At 44.8% G+C, this 14597-nt stretch overlaps 1 protein-coding gene across 8 annotated transcripts in view; it reads right to left on the reverse strand.

Moving 5' to 3' along the window:
* Window positions 1-458: 458 nt before the first annotated feature.
* Window positions 459-14597, reverse strand: part of galnt11 (UDP-N-acetyl-alpha-D-galactosamine:polypeptide N-acetylgalactosaminyltransferase 11 (GalNAc-T11)) — a 246718-nt gene continuing 232579 nt past the window's right edge. For 7 of the 8 annotated variants that reach the window (XM_038798429.1, XM_038798428.1, XM_038798430.1 and 4 more), the window contains 2 exons: window positions 6050-6187; window positions 459-2331 (listed from right to left, as the gene is read on the reverse strand). In XM_038798429.1, the coding sequence (XP_038654357.1) occupies window positions 2200-2331; window positions 6050-6187 (270 nt within the window). In that variant the 3' untranslated portion in view covers window positions 459-2199. Of the gene's footprint in view, window positions 2332-6049; window positions 6188-6737; window positions 6822-14597 lie in introns of those variants that run through there. The other variant, XM_038798435.1, reaches the window with a different exon arrangement.

Here is a 14597-nt window from a genome sequence, read left to right on the forward strand (position 1 = left end):
GCGGAGAAATGTGAAGTAATTCAGTGTGGTTCGAAAAACATGGCAAAACAATTCAGCCTCAGCTGGAGTATTGCTTCAGTTCTGGATGCCATTCTTTAAGAAAGCTATGACAGCATTGGAGATAGTACAGAAATGGTTCATGAGAATGGTTCCAGGGATGGGAAACTTCAGTTTTGAAGATAGACTGGAGAACTGGAGATTTGATAGAGGGATTGAAGATGATGAGGGGATTGGACAGAGTGGATAAGGAGGAACTGTTTCCACTCGTGCCCTCTCATTCTCGATGCTTTCACAAATTATAAATAATTGTCGAAAGAAGCAAAAGCAATAAAGAAAAACCCATTTCAAGCAGCGAGTGGTTAAGTTCTGGAATGCTCTGCCTGAGAGTGTGGTGGAGGCAGGTTCAAATGAAACATTCAGAAGGGAAATGACCACTAACTGAAAGGAGAAGGCGGGAGTGGGAAAAGGGCACAAGTGAACTTTCATTCAGAGAGCCGGTACAGACACAATGGACCAAATACACTGTAACAATTCTGTGATCTAGATGGCTCATCATCTTTCCGATCAATGTGCAAATACATTATTGGAATAAGAATAGGTCATTTTGATAATCTATCAAGAGACATGCTCACTGATGACGGTAGACATGTGAGTAAGTGATTTACTGAGGTCAAAGCCATCAAAAGCAGCGGAGAGGGTGCAATTGGGCAGATTGATCATTATCAAATTATTGTGGAAAATGGTCTTGGGGGAGCTTCAAAGTGTTGTAAGTAGCTTTAGGTTGAGCTGATTCTGGCGCTGAATACAGAGGACTAGAGTTTAGAACAAGGATAAGTGACAGAGATAGCCCAATCTGAATTGTGACAACAGGGGTAGATAGACCATGTGAAGTGATACGGAGTGGCATGAATGTGTTTGGGACAGTTTGTTTGAGAGACAGTGTGGTTAAGGGAGAAGAGGTGGGCAGTGAAATCAAAGGAAAGAGGTCACGAAGGGGTGAAATGGAGACTGAAATCACTGAGGATGCAGAGGCTGGGGGGAAAGCAGTGACGAGCTTGGCATGTGGCTTGAATCGGTAGGAGAGAGCAATGGTTTTTAAGGAGAGGTGGGATGGGTAGAACAGGACACATTGCTGACATAAGGCAAAGGTAAGGGAGCAGACTACAGTAAAGACCATGCCACGGCACCAGGGAGGCTTTGATAAGTTTCTCGGAGTCATCCTGCGAGTCAAGCTACCATCAAAGGGTATGCAATAATTTCCATCACGATCATGGATGACAAGGGTCTTGTTCGCAAGCGAACAGACATTCTGAAGGGAAATACATGGAGGTACAGTGATTGTTGACCTGCAGGAGAATCCAATGTGCTAGCAGTGGGACCGGTGAGCGGGACAAAATAACTTTCTAATTCAAAAGAAACCGATTAAGTAGTTGTTCAAAAACAGCTCCGTAGCTGCCTTTTGTTAAAATAATTCATCATGTTGTACACGTGTATCGGCATGTTCAATAACAATGAAATTAATAAGATCTCACCATCAGTTTCAAGTACAACAAGGCTCTTTTAAGAATTACCATTTTAAATAGATCTGAAGAACTTAAATAACTACCTTAGAAATTGGACAGTAATTGCTTATGATAACTTAATGATTTTAACTTAGATGACACACTGAAATAGTTTAAACTTTTCATTGGTACCAGCCTAGAAAGCTTCCAACAAGCATCTGTAGATGAACAATTTCAAATAATCTTTTTTTTTAAATGTATTGCGTAATAGATAGCATCAACAATGTAACAGTACATGATAAAACCTTCACCATTAAGTGGCTCTACTCAAACGTGATTCACATAATCTACTGTAAAACCCTTTTTGATTATTTTAAAAACTAGCAATGCACAGAAACTAATGCAACTTTGCCAAGTGTCGAAAAACAATCATTGGATGGATCAAGATAAATCATAAATAATAATTAAAATACTTTTGTTTTTACAATTTAAAACCGCTGGAATAAAATCTGAGGCTAAAATAGAAAAATATTTTGTGGTAAAATTACGATTTAAAATCATTATTATGGTTGAGGTAAGGACCCTGATACCAGATTCCTGTGTTTTTAATTAAAAAGTGTAATTGTAAGTTTTCCTGCTCCTGAGAAAAGGAAGGTTTGAATCTTCATAAAACCCATTTGAAGGCTTTCTCCTTGGATCAGCTCTCTATTTGCCACTGCTGTGCCGCAGAGCCATCACAAATTGCTATGGCAATATATCCTTTGATGTCAGCAGGATCTACCACTTGAAGGCACTGCCCAGCTGACACTTGATAGATGCGGTTATTTTTCTGTGGAAATCAAAAACAACTAACAATTAAAAGTCATTTTCTCAAATGCATTTCACTACCAAACTGCGTCAGTTAACCAAGAAAATAATAGGGCTGTTTTGTTACCGCACTACATAGAAACAGTCCTTGCTGCATTGTGGGTGGAATCTTTAGCAACCAGGTAGCATAAGGGAACCATCAAAAGATCTAATGAAAGTCACAAAATTCTTAGACAGCTTGACGAGGTTGCTACTGAGAGGACGTTCCCCCTGGCTTTGGTCATAGTCTGAACTAGGGGTCACAGTCTCAGGTTAAGATTTCACACCGAGTTGAAAATAAATTTATTTGCTCAGAGTTGTGAACATTTGGAACCTATATATGGAACCAGAGAAAATGGGCGAGCTACTAAATGAATAGTTTGCCTCAGGATTCACCAAAGAGAAGGACTCGGTTGATGAGGAATATAGGGTAGCGTGTATAAATATTTTGAGTCATGTTGATATTAATAAATAGGTGGTGTTGGGCATCTTAAAAAGCATTGAGTAGGTAACAAGGAAGTTAGACAAAGGAGAACAAGTGGACGTGATTCATTTAGATTTCCAGAAGGCCTTTGACAAGGTGCCGCATAGGAGACTGTTAAATAAGTTAAGAGCCCATGGTGTTAAGGGTAAGATCCTGGCATGGATAGAGGATTGGCTGACTGGCAAAATGCAGGTAGTGGGGATAAAGAGGTCTACTCAGGATGGCAGCCGGTGTGCCTCAGAGGGCTGTGCTGGGAACACAACTTTTCACAAGATACATTAATTATCTGGAAGAAGGAACTGAAGGCACTGTTGCTAAGTTTGCAGATGATCTATCTGTGAGGAGTTTGCATATTCTCCCCCACAACCCAAAAGATGTGCAGGTTAGGTGAATTGGCCACGCTAAATTGCCCCTTAATTGGAAAATATGAATTGGGTACTCTAAATTTTTTTTTAAAGTTTGCAGATGATACAAAGATCTGTAGAGGGACAGGTAGTATTGAGGAAGCAAGGGGGCTGCAGAAGGATTTGGACAAGCTAGGAGAGTGGGCAATGAAGTGGCAAATGAAATACAATGTGGAAAAGTGTGAGGTTATGCACTTTGGAAGGAGGAATTTAGGCATAGACTATTTTCTAAATGGGGAAATGCTTAGGAAATCAGAAGTACAAAGAGACTTGGGAGTCCTTGTTCACGATGTTCTTAAGGTTAACATGCAGGTTCGGTTGGCAGTTAGGAAGGCAAATGCAATGTTAGCATTCATGTCAAGAGGGCTAGAATACAAGACCAGTGATGTACTTCTGAGGCTGTATAAGGCTCTGGTCAGACGCCATTTGGAGTATTGCGTGGGCCTCACGGTAGCATGGTGGTTAGCATCAATGCTTCACAGCTCCAGGGTCCCAGGTTCGATTCCCAGCTGGGTCACTGTCTGTGTGGAGTCTGCACGTCCTCCCCGTGTGTGCGTGGGTTTCCTCCGGGTGCTCCGGTTTCCTCCCACAGTCCAAAGATGTGCGGGTTAGGTGGATTGGCCATGCTAAATTGCCCGTAGTGTAAGGTTAATGGGGGGATTGTTGGGTTACGGGTATACAGGTTACGTGGGGTGATCATTGTTCGGCACAACATCGAGGGCCGAAGGGCCTGTTCTGTGCTGTACTGTTCTATATTGTGAGCAGTTTTGGGCCCCGTATCTAAGGAAGGATGTGCTGGTCTTGGAAAGGGTCTAGAGGAGGTTGACAAGAATGATCCCTGGAATGAAGAACTTGTCGGATGAGGAATGGTTGAGGACTCTGGGTCTGTACTCTAGGAGTTTAGAAGGATGGGGGTATCTTACTGAAACTTACAGAATACTGCGAGGCCTGGATGGAGTGGATGTGTAGAGGATGTTTCCACTTGGAGGAAAATCTAGAACCAAAGGACACCATCTCAGACTAAAGGGACAATCCTTTAAAACAGAGATGTGGAGGAATTTCTTCAGCCAGAGGCTGGTGAATCTGTGGAACTCTTTGCCGCAGAAGGCTGTGGAGGCCAAATCACTGAGTGTCTTTAAGACAGAGATAGATAGGCTGTTGATTAATAAGGGGATCAGGGGTTATGGGGAGAAGGCAGGAGAATGCGGATGAAAAAATATCAGCCATGATTGAATGGCGGAGCAGACTCGATGGGCCGAGTGGCCTAATTCTGTTCCTATGTCTTATGGTCTTATTAAAATAGACAAGTACCCCAGAATACTGAGGGAGGAAATTGCTGGGGCCTTGACAGTAATCTTTGTATCCTCATTGGCTACAGGTGAAGTTCTAGAGGACTGGAGAGTAGCCAATGTTGTTCCATTGTTTAAGAAGGGCAGCAGGGATAATCCAGGAAATTATAGGCCAGTGAGCCTTACGTCAGTGGTAGGAAAATTATTGGAAAAGATTCTTAGAGATTAGATTGACTCACATTTGGAAACAAATGGATTTATTAGTGATGGACAGCATGGTTTTGTGAAGGGGAAGTCGTGCCTCACTTTTTAATCGAGTTTTTCGAGGAAGTGGCAAAGATGATAGATGAGGGAAAGGCAGTAGATGTTGTATACATGGACTTCAGTAAAGCTTTGACAAGGTACCTCATGGTAGACTGGTACAAAAGGTGAAGTCACATGGGATCAGAGGAGAGCTGGCAAGTTGGATACAGAATTGGCTTGGGCACAGAGATAGAGGGTTGCAGTTGAAGGGTGCTTTTCTAAATGGAAGGCTGTGACTAGTGGCATTCCACAGGGATCAGTTCTGGGGCCTTTGTTGTTCGTGGTGTATATAAATGATTTGGAAGACAATGTAGCTGGTCTAATTACTAAGTTCACAGACGACACAAAAATTGATGGAGTTGCGGATAGTGAAGAGGATTGTCAGAGGATACAGCTGGATATAAACTGATTGGAGTCTGGGGCGGAGAAATGGCAGATGGAGTTTAATCCAGACAAGTGTGAGGTAATGCACTTTGGAAGGTCCAATGCATGTAGGAATTACACAATAAATGGTAGAACTTTTGTGAGTACTGACAGGCAGAGAGATCTGCGCGTGCATGTCCATCGATCACTGAAAGTGGCAATGCATGTGGATAAGGTTGTCAAGAAGGCATATGGCATTATGACCTTCATCAGTCGGGTCACTGAATATAAAAATTGGCAAGTCATGTTGCAGTTGTACTGGACCTTAGTTAGGCCTCATTTGGAATATTGTGTACAATTCTGGGGGCCACACTACCAGAAGGATGTAGATGCTTTGGAGAAGGTACAGAAGTGGGCTAGTAGGATATTGCCTGGTATGGAGGGCATTAGCTATGAGAAGAGGTTAGATAAACTCGGTCTGTTCTCACTGGAACAACAGAGGTTGAGAGGTGACCTGATAGAGGTCTACAAGATTATGAGTGGCATGGACAGAGTGGATAGTCAGATGCTATTTCCTAGGGTAGGAGAGTCAAGTACTAGAGGACATAGGTTTAAAGTGCGTGGGGAAAAGTTTAGAACTGATGTGCGAGACACGTTTTTTACACATAGGGTGGTAAGTACATGGAACATGCTGCCCGGGGAGGTGGTGGGAGCAGGTACAATAGTGGGAATTAAGGGACATCTAGATGGTCAGTCGGATGGCCAGCTTGTTAATGCATTCAGATTTCTCTGGAATGGTATTCTAGCAGGAGTCATAATTGGCATATTGTGAACAACTTCAAAGCAACATAGTCTTACCCCCAAAGTCCACTGTTGCGATCCCCCTGACCCATGGCATTTCATGAGGCGTGGAGAATCTGACAAGCGAGTCTCTGCCATGTCCAAGCAGAGCAGGTTGGCCAGAATCAGTTCATGTTCTTCATCATAAACCCAAATCTGGAAATATCACCCAAAGTGACAGCAGAAAATGCAAAGTGAAGACACAGTATCTCCTTGTCAAGAGGAAACTAAATGAAATGTATGATTTGTAACTAAAATCTTTAAAAGTACTTCTGCGTTAGAACACATTATTTATACACAAATTTACATTATGCTGGAGAAAAGCACCAAATGCAGCACATGTTTCTTTAGAATTTGTTTTTCTCATTTTGTTCCCACTAAATCAGTTGTTTCCTTGTGTAGTCTCTCACCTCTGAGGGCAGACAGGGTGGGGCTGATTTAGCTCACTGGGCTAAATCGCTGGCTTTTAAAGCAGACCAAGCAGGCCAGCAGCACGGTTCGATTCCCGTATCAGCCTCCCCGGACAGGCGCCGGAATGTGGCGACTAGGGGCTTTTCACAGTAACTTCATTGAAGCCTACTCGTGACAATAAGCGATTTTCATTTTCATTTTCATTTCACAGTAACCTCTTACCTGGTTACCATTTGGGTAGTACGGTAGCACAAGTGGATAGCACTGTGGCTTCACAGCGCCAGGGTCCCAGGTTCGATTCCCCGCTGGGTCACTGTCTGTGCGGGGTCTGCACATTCCCCCCGTGTCTGCGTGGGTTTCCTCCGGGTACTCCGGTTTCCTGCCACAGTCCAAAGACGTGCAGGTTAGGTGGATTGGCCATGCTAAATTGCCCTTAGTGACCAAAAAGGTTAGGAGGGGTTATTGGGTTATGGGGATAGGGTGGAAGTGAGGGCTTAAATGGGTCGGTGCAGACTCGATGGGCCAAACGGCGTCCTTCTGTACTAAATGTTCTATGTATTAACACTCATATTCATGTACACAGGGGATCTTCTTGCTCAAGCTGAGCAGGTTCAACCGCAATGCTCACTTTATCTCCAGCAATGTCAGTCGTTTAGCTCCAGCACTGAGAAACTGACCTTGGTACATCCCTTAAGAACATGAGGAATGTGAGCAGGAGCGGACCATACGGCCCCTGGTGACTGCTCGGTCAATCAATACAATCTTGGCTGATCTTATACCTCAACTCCACTTTCCCTGTAACTTCCCATATCCCTTCGATTCCCTGAGAGGCCAAATATTTGTCGATGTCAGCCTTAAACAGATTTAACATTGGACACCTTCTGGATGGACCTTCTGGACGTGGAGAATCCCAACCTTTTGATTGATGGAATTTCTCCCCATCTCAATCCTCAATGATTGTCCCCTTATTTTGAGATTGTGCTTCCCATGTTCTAGATACCCCAGTCAGGGAAACGACCTCTCAATCAAGCTCCTGCAGAATCGGAGCCGCTTTTCTGCTCAATCCAAAGCTGAAGACATTCAAGCAGAGTTATTATAACTTCGCCTTCCACAAGCAGTAACATTATTTATTTATCATTTTGATGGCAGTTGTGGCTCAGTTGGTCGCACTCTCGCCTGAGTCACAATGTTTTGGGCTCAAGAACCACTCCAGGGCTTGAGTGCAAAAATCAAGACTGACACTCCAGTGCAGTACTGAGGGAGAGCTGCACCGTCGCAGGTGCTGTCTTTTGGGTTATCCGTTAAACCGAGGCCTCACCTGCCTGATTTAAAAGATCCCATAGCACTACTGTGAAGAAGAGCAGAGGAGTTCTTCCTGGTGCCCTGTCCGATATTCATCCCTCCATCAACATGACAAAAATCAGATTATCTGGGCCATTATCACACTGCTGTTTGTGAGAGTTCGTCAGGACCCGATTAGCTGTCCTGTTTCGGAAATGACCATGCTTGTCGAGGATAGATGAAAATCTGCATTTCCGATTAATAAATAATTCATCAGGCTTGATTTCAGCAACTGAGGCAGAATCCAGAACTTTCTAAAGGTTCAGTCCCTTAATTTTGGATAACTGACAGGAGCAGGGATGGAAACCATTGTCAGTAGCTAATGTGTGAGTGAATGAGCGCAGAAGCACTGCTGCAACCAGTTAAAGGCCTACCTTCTTACCTCTACACCAAAAGGAAATAATAGAAGCTGCACACTCAGATTTACATACCCTGCCCTTGAAGTGAAGTGGAAGAAGTGAGACAAAGGAGAGATGTCCTCTGCAGTAAACCCTCCAACACAGATTCAATGGGCTGATTGGCCTCCTTGTGTGCTGTATGGAGCAGATGGAGCAGAGTTTGTATGGTGCATCCAGGAAGGCTTCTTGATGCAATATGTAGATAGTCCAACTACGGAAGGGGCAGTACTGGATCTGGTATTGGGGAATGAGCCTGGACAGGTGGTTGAGATTCCAGTATGGAGAACATTGTGGGAGTAGTTACCACAAAGTCGTACATTTTATGGTACTTTTGGCTAGGAATGAGGAAACGTGCGAAACTGGGGAAAGGCAAATTGCGATAACATTCAACCAGAATTGAAGAATTTAGATTGGGCGCGGCTGTCGGAGGATAAATCAACATTGGACATGTGGGAGTATTTCAAGTGACAGTTGATTAGGTTTCAGGAAAGTCACATTCCTGAGAGAACGAAGGATAAGTATGGGAAGTTTCGGGAGCCTTGGATAACAGGGATATTGTGGACCTCGTCAAAATGAAGGCTTTTGTATGATCTAGAAGGGTGGGGACAGTCAAAACCCTTGAGTATAAAGAAAGTAGGAAGGTACTTAAGCGAGAAATTAAGAGCGCTAGGAGGGGGTCATGAAAAGTCCTTGGCAAGTAGGATTAAAGTGAATCCCAAAGCATTTTATTCATATGTAAAAAGCACGAGGATGGCCAGGGACACTGGGAGGAATCTATGTGTTGAGCCAGAGGAAATAGGTGAGGGACTAAATGAGTACTTTGCATCAATGTTCACCAAAGAAAAGGACTTTGTGGAAGATGATTCTTGGGTAGGGTGTGCGGATAGTCTGGTCATGTTGGCATCAAAAAGGAGGTGATATTGGGTGTTTTAAAAGACATTAATGTAGATGAGTCTCCTGGGCCTGATGGGATTTACCCCAGAATACTGAGGGAAGCAAGGGAGGGAATTGCTGGGGCCTTGACTGACATCTTTGTATCCTCATTGGCAACAGGTGAGGTACTACAGGTGAGGTACTAGAGGACTGGAGAATAGCTAATGTGGTACCGCTGTTTAAGAAAGGTAGCAGGGATAATCCAGGAATCTATAGGCCGGTGAGCCTCACATCGGTGGTAGGTAGATTATTGGAGAGAATTCTCAGGGATAGGATTTATACCCATTTGGAGAGGCTGAATAGACTCAGACTGTTTTCATTAGAATAGAGGAGGTTGAGGGGTGGCCTTATAGAGGTCTACAAGATTATGAGAGGCATGGATAGTGTGGATGGGCAGGCACTTTTTTCCCTGGGTGGAGGGGTCAATTACTAGGGGGCATAGGTTTAAGGTCCATGGGGCAAAATTTAGAGATGAGCCAGGCAGGTTTTTTACGCAGAGGGTGGCGAGTGCCTGGAACGCGCTGCCAGGGGAGGTTGTGGAAGCAGATATATTAACTTCATTCAAAAGGCATCTCAACAAATACATGGATAGGATGGGTACAGAGGGATATGGCACAATGAAGTGCTGAGGGATTTGTCCAAGGGTGGTACCATGACCAGTACAGGCTTGGAGGGCCGAAGAGCCTGCACCTGTGCTGTATAGTTCTTTGTAAGTGAGACAAAGGAGGGATGTCCTCTGAAGAAAGCTCTCCAGCACAGGTTCGACTGAACTGAAAGTCGGCAAAAGATGGCTCTCCCCTTTGCCTGGGAAGAGCTGACTGGTGGTGATTTAGCCTGAGGGTCACCTCACCTCAGGTGAGGGACAAGGTTGAGAAGGTGGGGCCTTCATTCTAACCTCAGCCGGTCCGTGAATTGAACCCGTGCTGTTGGTGTTGATCTGTATCACAAACCAGCTGCCAAGCTGAGGTAACCGAGTTGAGTGACCTGATTGGCTGGTAAGGAAAGTGCTCCAATTAGCAGTAGCTGGGAGAAATTTAACTCTTTGTGTGTTGGTAAGTATTGTGATTGGTAAGTAGAATCCTTATTCCTTTCACTTATTCATTATTTGATATTATATTTGTAATCAGTTAAGGTAAAGTGTAAAAATAGCAGGAGATCCCAGACCCGTTTATGCTCCTTGTGCTCAATGTGGGAGTTCAGGGATGCGGCCGATGCCCCTGACTCCTTCATGAGCGGGAAGTGTGTCCAGCTGCAGCTCCTGTTAGACCGCATGACAGCTCTGGAGCTGCGGATGGCCTCACTTTGGAGCATCCGCGATGCTGAGGAGGTCGTGGATAGTACGTTCAGTGAGTTGGTCACACCGCAGATTAGGATTGGTGAAGGAGACAGGGAATGGGTGACCAAAAGGCAGAGAAAGAGCAGGAAGGCAGTGCTGGTGTCCCCTGCGGTCATCTCCCTCCAAAACAGGTATACCGCTTTGGATACTGTTGGGGGAGATGACTCACCAGGGAAGGCAGTAGTAGCCATGCTCATGGCACCGTGGCTGGCTCTGCTGCACGGAAGGGCGGGAAAAAGACTGGCAGGGCGAGAGTCATAGGGGATTCAATCGTAAGGGGAGTAGACAGGCGTCTCTGTGGTCGGAAACGAGACTCCCGAATGGTATGTTGCCTCCCGGGTGCACGGGTCAGGGATGTCTCAGATCGGCTGCAGGACATACTGAAGGGGGAGGCTGAACAGCCAGTTGTCGTGGTGCATATAGGCACCAACGATATAGGTAAAAAACGGGATGAGGTCCTACAATCAGAATTTAGGGAGTTAGGAGATAAATTAAAAAGTAGGACCTCAAAGGTAGTAATCTCAGGATTGCTACCAGTGCCACGAGACAATCAGAGTAGAAATTCAAGAATAGTCAGAATGAATACGTGGCTTGAGAGATGGTGCAGGAAGGAGGGGTTCAGATTTTTGGGACATTGGGACCGGTTCTGGGGGTGGTGGGAGCATTACAAACCGGATGGTCCACACCTGGGCAGGACTGGAACCAATGTCCTAGGGGGTGCTTTTGCTAACACTGTTGGGGAGGTTTTAAACTAATGTGGCAGGGGGATGGGAACCAGATTAGGAAGTTAGAGGTCAGTAAAGAGGCAGCAACTAAAGCCAGTAAGGTACTAGATAATAAACTCAATGTGACTAAGGGGAAGAGTAGACAGGGAAGAGATGATGATCGCAAAGGGACAGGTGGTCTGAGGTGCAATTGTTTTAATGCGAGAAGTGTAGGAGGTAAGGCAGATGAACTTAGGGCTTGGATTAGTAGCTGGGAATATGATGTTATTGGTATTACTGAGACTTGGTTGAGGGAAGGCCAAGACTGGCAACTAAATATTCCAGGGTATAGATGCTTCAGGAGGGATAGAGAGAAAGGTAAAATGGGTGGAGGAGTTGCATTACTAGTCAGGGATGATATCACAGCTGTGATTAAGGAGGGCACGATGGAGGATTCGAGCACTGAGGCAATATGGATAGAGCTAAGAAATAGGAAGGGTGCAGTAACATTGTTGGGACTTTACTACAGGCCTCCCAAAAGCAAGTGTGAAGTAGAGGTACAAATATGCAGACAGATTACAGAAAAATGTAGGAGCAATAGGGGGGTTGTGATGGGAGATTATAACTTCCCCAACATTGAATGGGACTCATGTAGTGTTGGAGGTGTAGATGGAGCAGAATTTGTAAGGAGCATCAAGGAGAGTTTTTTAGAGCAGTATGTAAATAGTCCAACTCGGGAAGGGGCCATACTGGACCTGGTATTGGGGAATGATCCTGGCTAGGTGGTTGAAGTTTCAGTCGGGGATTACTTTGGGAATAGCGATCACAATTCCGTAAGTTTTAGAATACTCATGGACAAAGACGAGAGTGGTCCGAAAGGAAGAGTGCTAAATTGGGGAAAGGCCAAGTATAACAAAATTCGGCAGGAGCTAGGTAATGTGGATTGGGAGCAGCTGTTTAAGGGTAAATCCACATTTGAAATGTGAGAGTCTTTTAAGGAAAGGTTGATTAGAGTGCAGGACAGACATGTCCCTGTGAAAATGAGAAATAGAAATTGCAAGATTAGGGGACCATGGATGACGGGTGGAATTGTGAGACTAGCTAAGATGAAAAAGGAAGCATACATAAGATCGAGGCGACTCAAAACTGATGAAGCTTTGGAGGAATATCGTAAAAGTAGGACAAATCTCAAACGCGCAATAAAGAGGGCTAAAAGGGGTCATGAAATAACTTTGGCTAACAGGGTTAAGGAAAATCCCAAAGCCTTTTATTCGTATATAAGGATCAAGAGGGTAACTAGAGAAAGGATTGGCCCACTCAAAGACAAAAGAGTGAATTTATGCGTGGAGTCAGAGGAAATGAGCGAGATTCTTAATGAGTATTTTGCATCGGTATTCACCAAGGAGAGGGACATGAGGGATATTGAGGCTGGGGATGGATGTTTAAATACTCTAGGTCATGTCGGCATAAGGAAGGAAGAAGTTTTAGGTATTCTAAAAGGCATTAAGGTGGACAAGTCCCCAGGACCCAATGGGATTTATCCCAGGTTACTGAGGGAAACGAGGAACGATATAGCTGGGGCCTTAACAGATATCTTTGCAGCATCCTTGAGCACGGGTGAGGTCCCGGAGGACTGGAGAATTGTTAATGTTGTCCCTTTGTTTAAGAAGGGTAGCAGGGATAATCCAGGGAATTATAGACCTGTGAGCTTGACGTCAGTGGTAGGAAAAGATACTGAGGGATAGGATCTATTCACATTTGGAAGAAAATAGACTTATCAGTGATAGGCAGCATGGTTTTGTGCAGGGAAGGTCGTGTCTTACAAACCTAATAGAATTCTTTGAGGAAGTGACAAAGTTAATTGATGAGGGAAGGGCTGTAGATGTCATATACATGGACTTCAGTAAGGCGTTTGATAAAGTTTCCCATGGCAGGTTGATGGAAAAAGTGAAGTCGTATGGGGTTCGGGGTGTACTAGCTAGATGGATAAAGAACTGGCTGGGCAACAGGAGACAGAGTAGTGGTGGAAGGGAGTGTCTCAAAATGGAGAAGGGTGACTAGTGGTGTTCCAGCAAAATATAGATAGATTGGAGAGTTGGGCAGAGAAATGGCAGATGGAGTTCAATCCAGGCAAATGCGAGGTGATGCATTTTGGAAGATCTAATTCAAGAGCGGACTATATGGTCAATGGAAGAGTCCTGGGGAAAATTGATATACAGAGAGATCTGGGAGTTCAGGTCCATTGTATCCTGAAGGTGGCAACGCAGGTTGATAGTGGTCAAGAAGGCATACAGCATGCTTGCCTTCATCGGACGGGGTATGGGGTTCAGGATGTACTAGCTAGATGGATAAAGAACCGGCTGGGCAACAGGAGAGTCTCAAAATGGAGAAAGGTGACTAGTGGTGTTCCACAGGGATCCGTGCTCGGACCACTGTTGTTTGTAATATACATAAATGATCTGGACGAAGGTATAGGTGGTCTGATGAGCAAGTTTGCAGATGATACTAAGATTGGTGGAGTTGCAGATAGTGAGGAGGACTGTCAGAGAATACAGCAAAATATAGATAGATTAGAGAGTTGGGCAGAGAAATGGCAGATGGAGTTCAATCCAGGCAAATGCGAGGTGATGCATTTTGGAAGATCTAATTCAAGAGCGGACTATATGGTCAATGGAAGAGTCCTGGGGATGTACAGAGAGATCTGGGAGTTCAGGTCCATTGTACCCTGAAGGTGGCAATGCAGGTCGAAAGAGTGGTCAAGAAGGCATACAGCATCCTTGCCTTCATCGGACGGGGTATTGAGTACAAGAGTCGGCAGGTCATGTTACAGTTGTATAGGACTTTGGTTAGGCCACATTTGGAATACTGCGTGCAGTTCTGGTCGCCACATTACCAGAAGGATGTGGATGCTTTGGAGAGGGTGCAGAGGAGGTTCACCAGGATGTTGCCTGGTATGGAGGGTGCTAGCTATGAAGAAAGGTTGAGTAGATTAGGATTGTTTTCGTTGGAAAGACGGAGGTTGAGGGGGGACCTGATTGAGGTCTACAAAATTATGAGAGGTATGGACAGCGTGGATAGCAACAAGCTTTTTCCAAGAATGGCGTTGTCAATTACAAGAGGTCACGATTTCAAGGTGAGAGGGGGAGAGTTTAAGGGAGATGTGCGTGGAAAGTTTTTTACGCAGAGGGTGGTGGGTGCCTGGAGCGCTTTGCCAGCAGAGGTGGTAGAGGCTGGCACGGTAGCATCATTTAAGATGCATCTGGACAGTTATATGAACGGGCAGGGAACAGAGAGACGTAGATCCTTGGAAAATAGGCAACAGGTTTAGATAAAGGATCTGGATCAGCGCAGGCTGGGAGGGCCGAAGGGCCTGTTCCTGTGCTGTAATTTTCTTTGTTCTTTGAAATCCCCTCCCTGCATTACAATAGTGACTATGCTTCAAA

The sequence above is a fragment of the Scyliorhinus canicula genome, chromosome 5 (assembly GCF_902713615.1).
Source record: "Scyliorhinus canicula chromosome 5, sScyCan1.1, whole genome shotgun sequence".
NCBI lineage: Eukaryota > Metazoa > Chordata > Chondrichthyes > Carcharhiniformes > Scyliorhinidae > Scyliorhinus > Scyliorhinus canicula.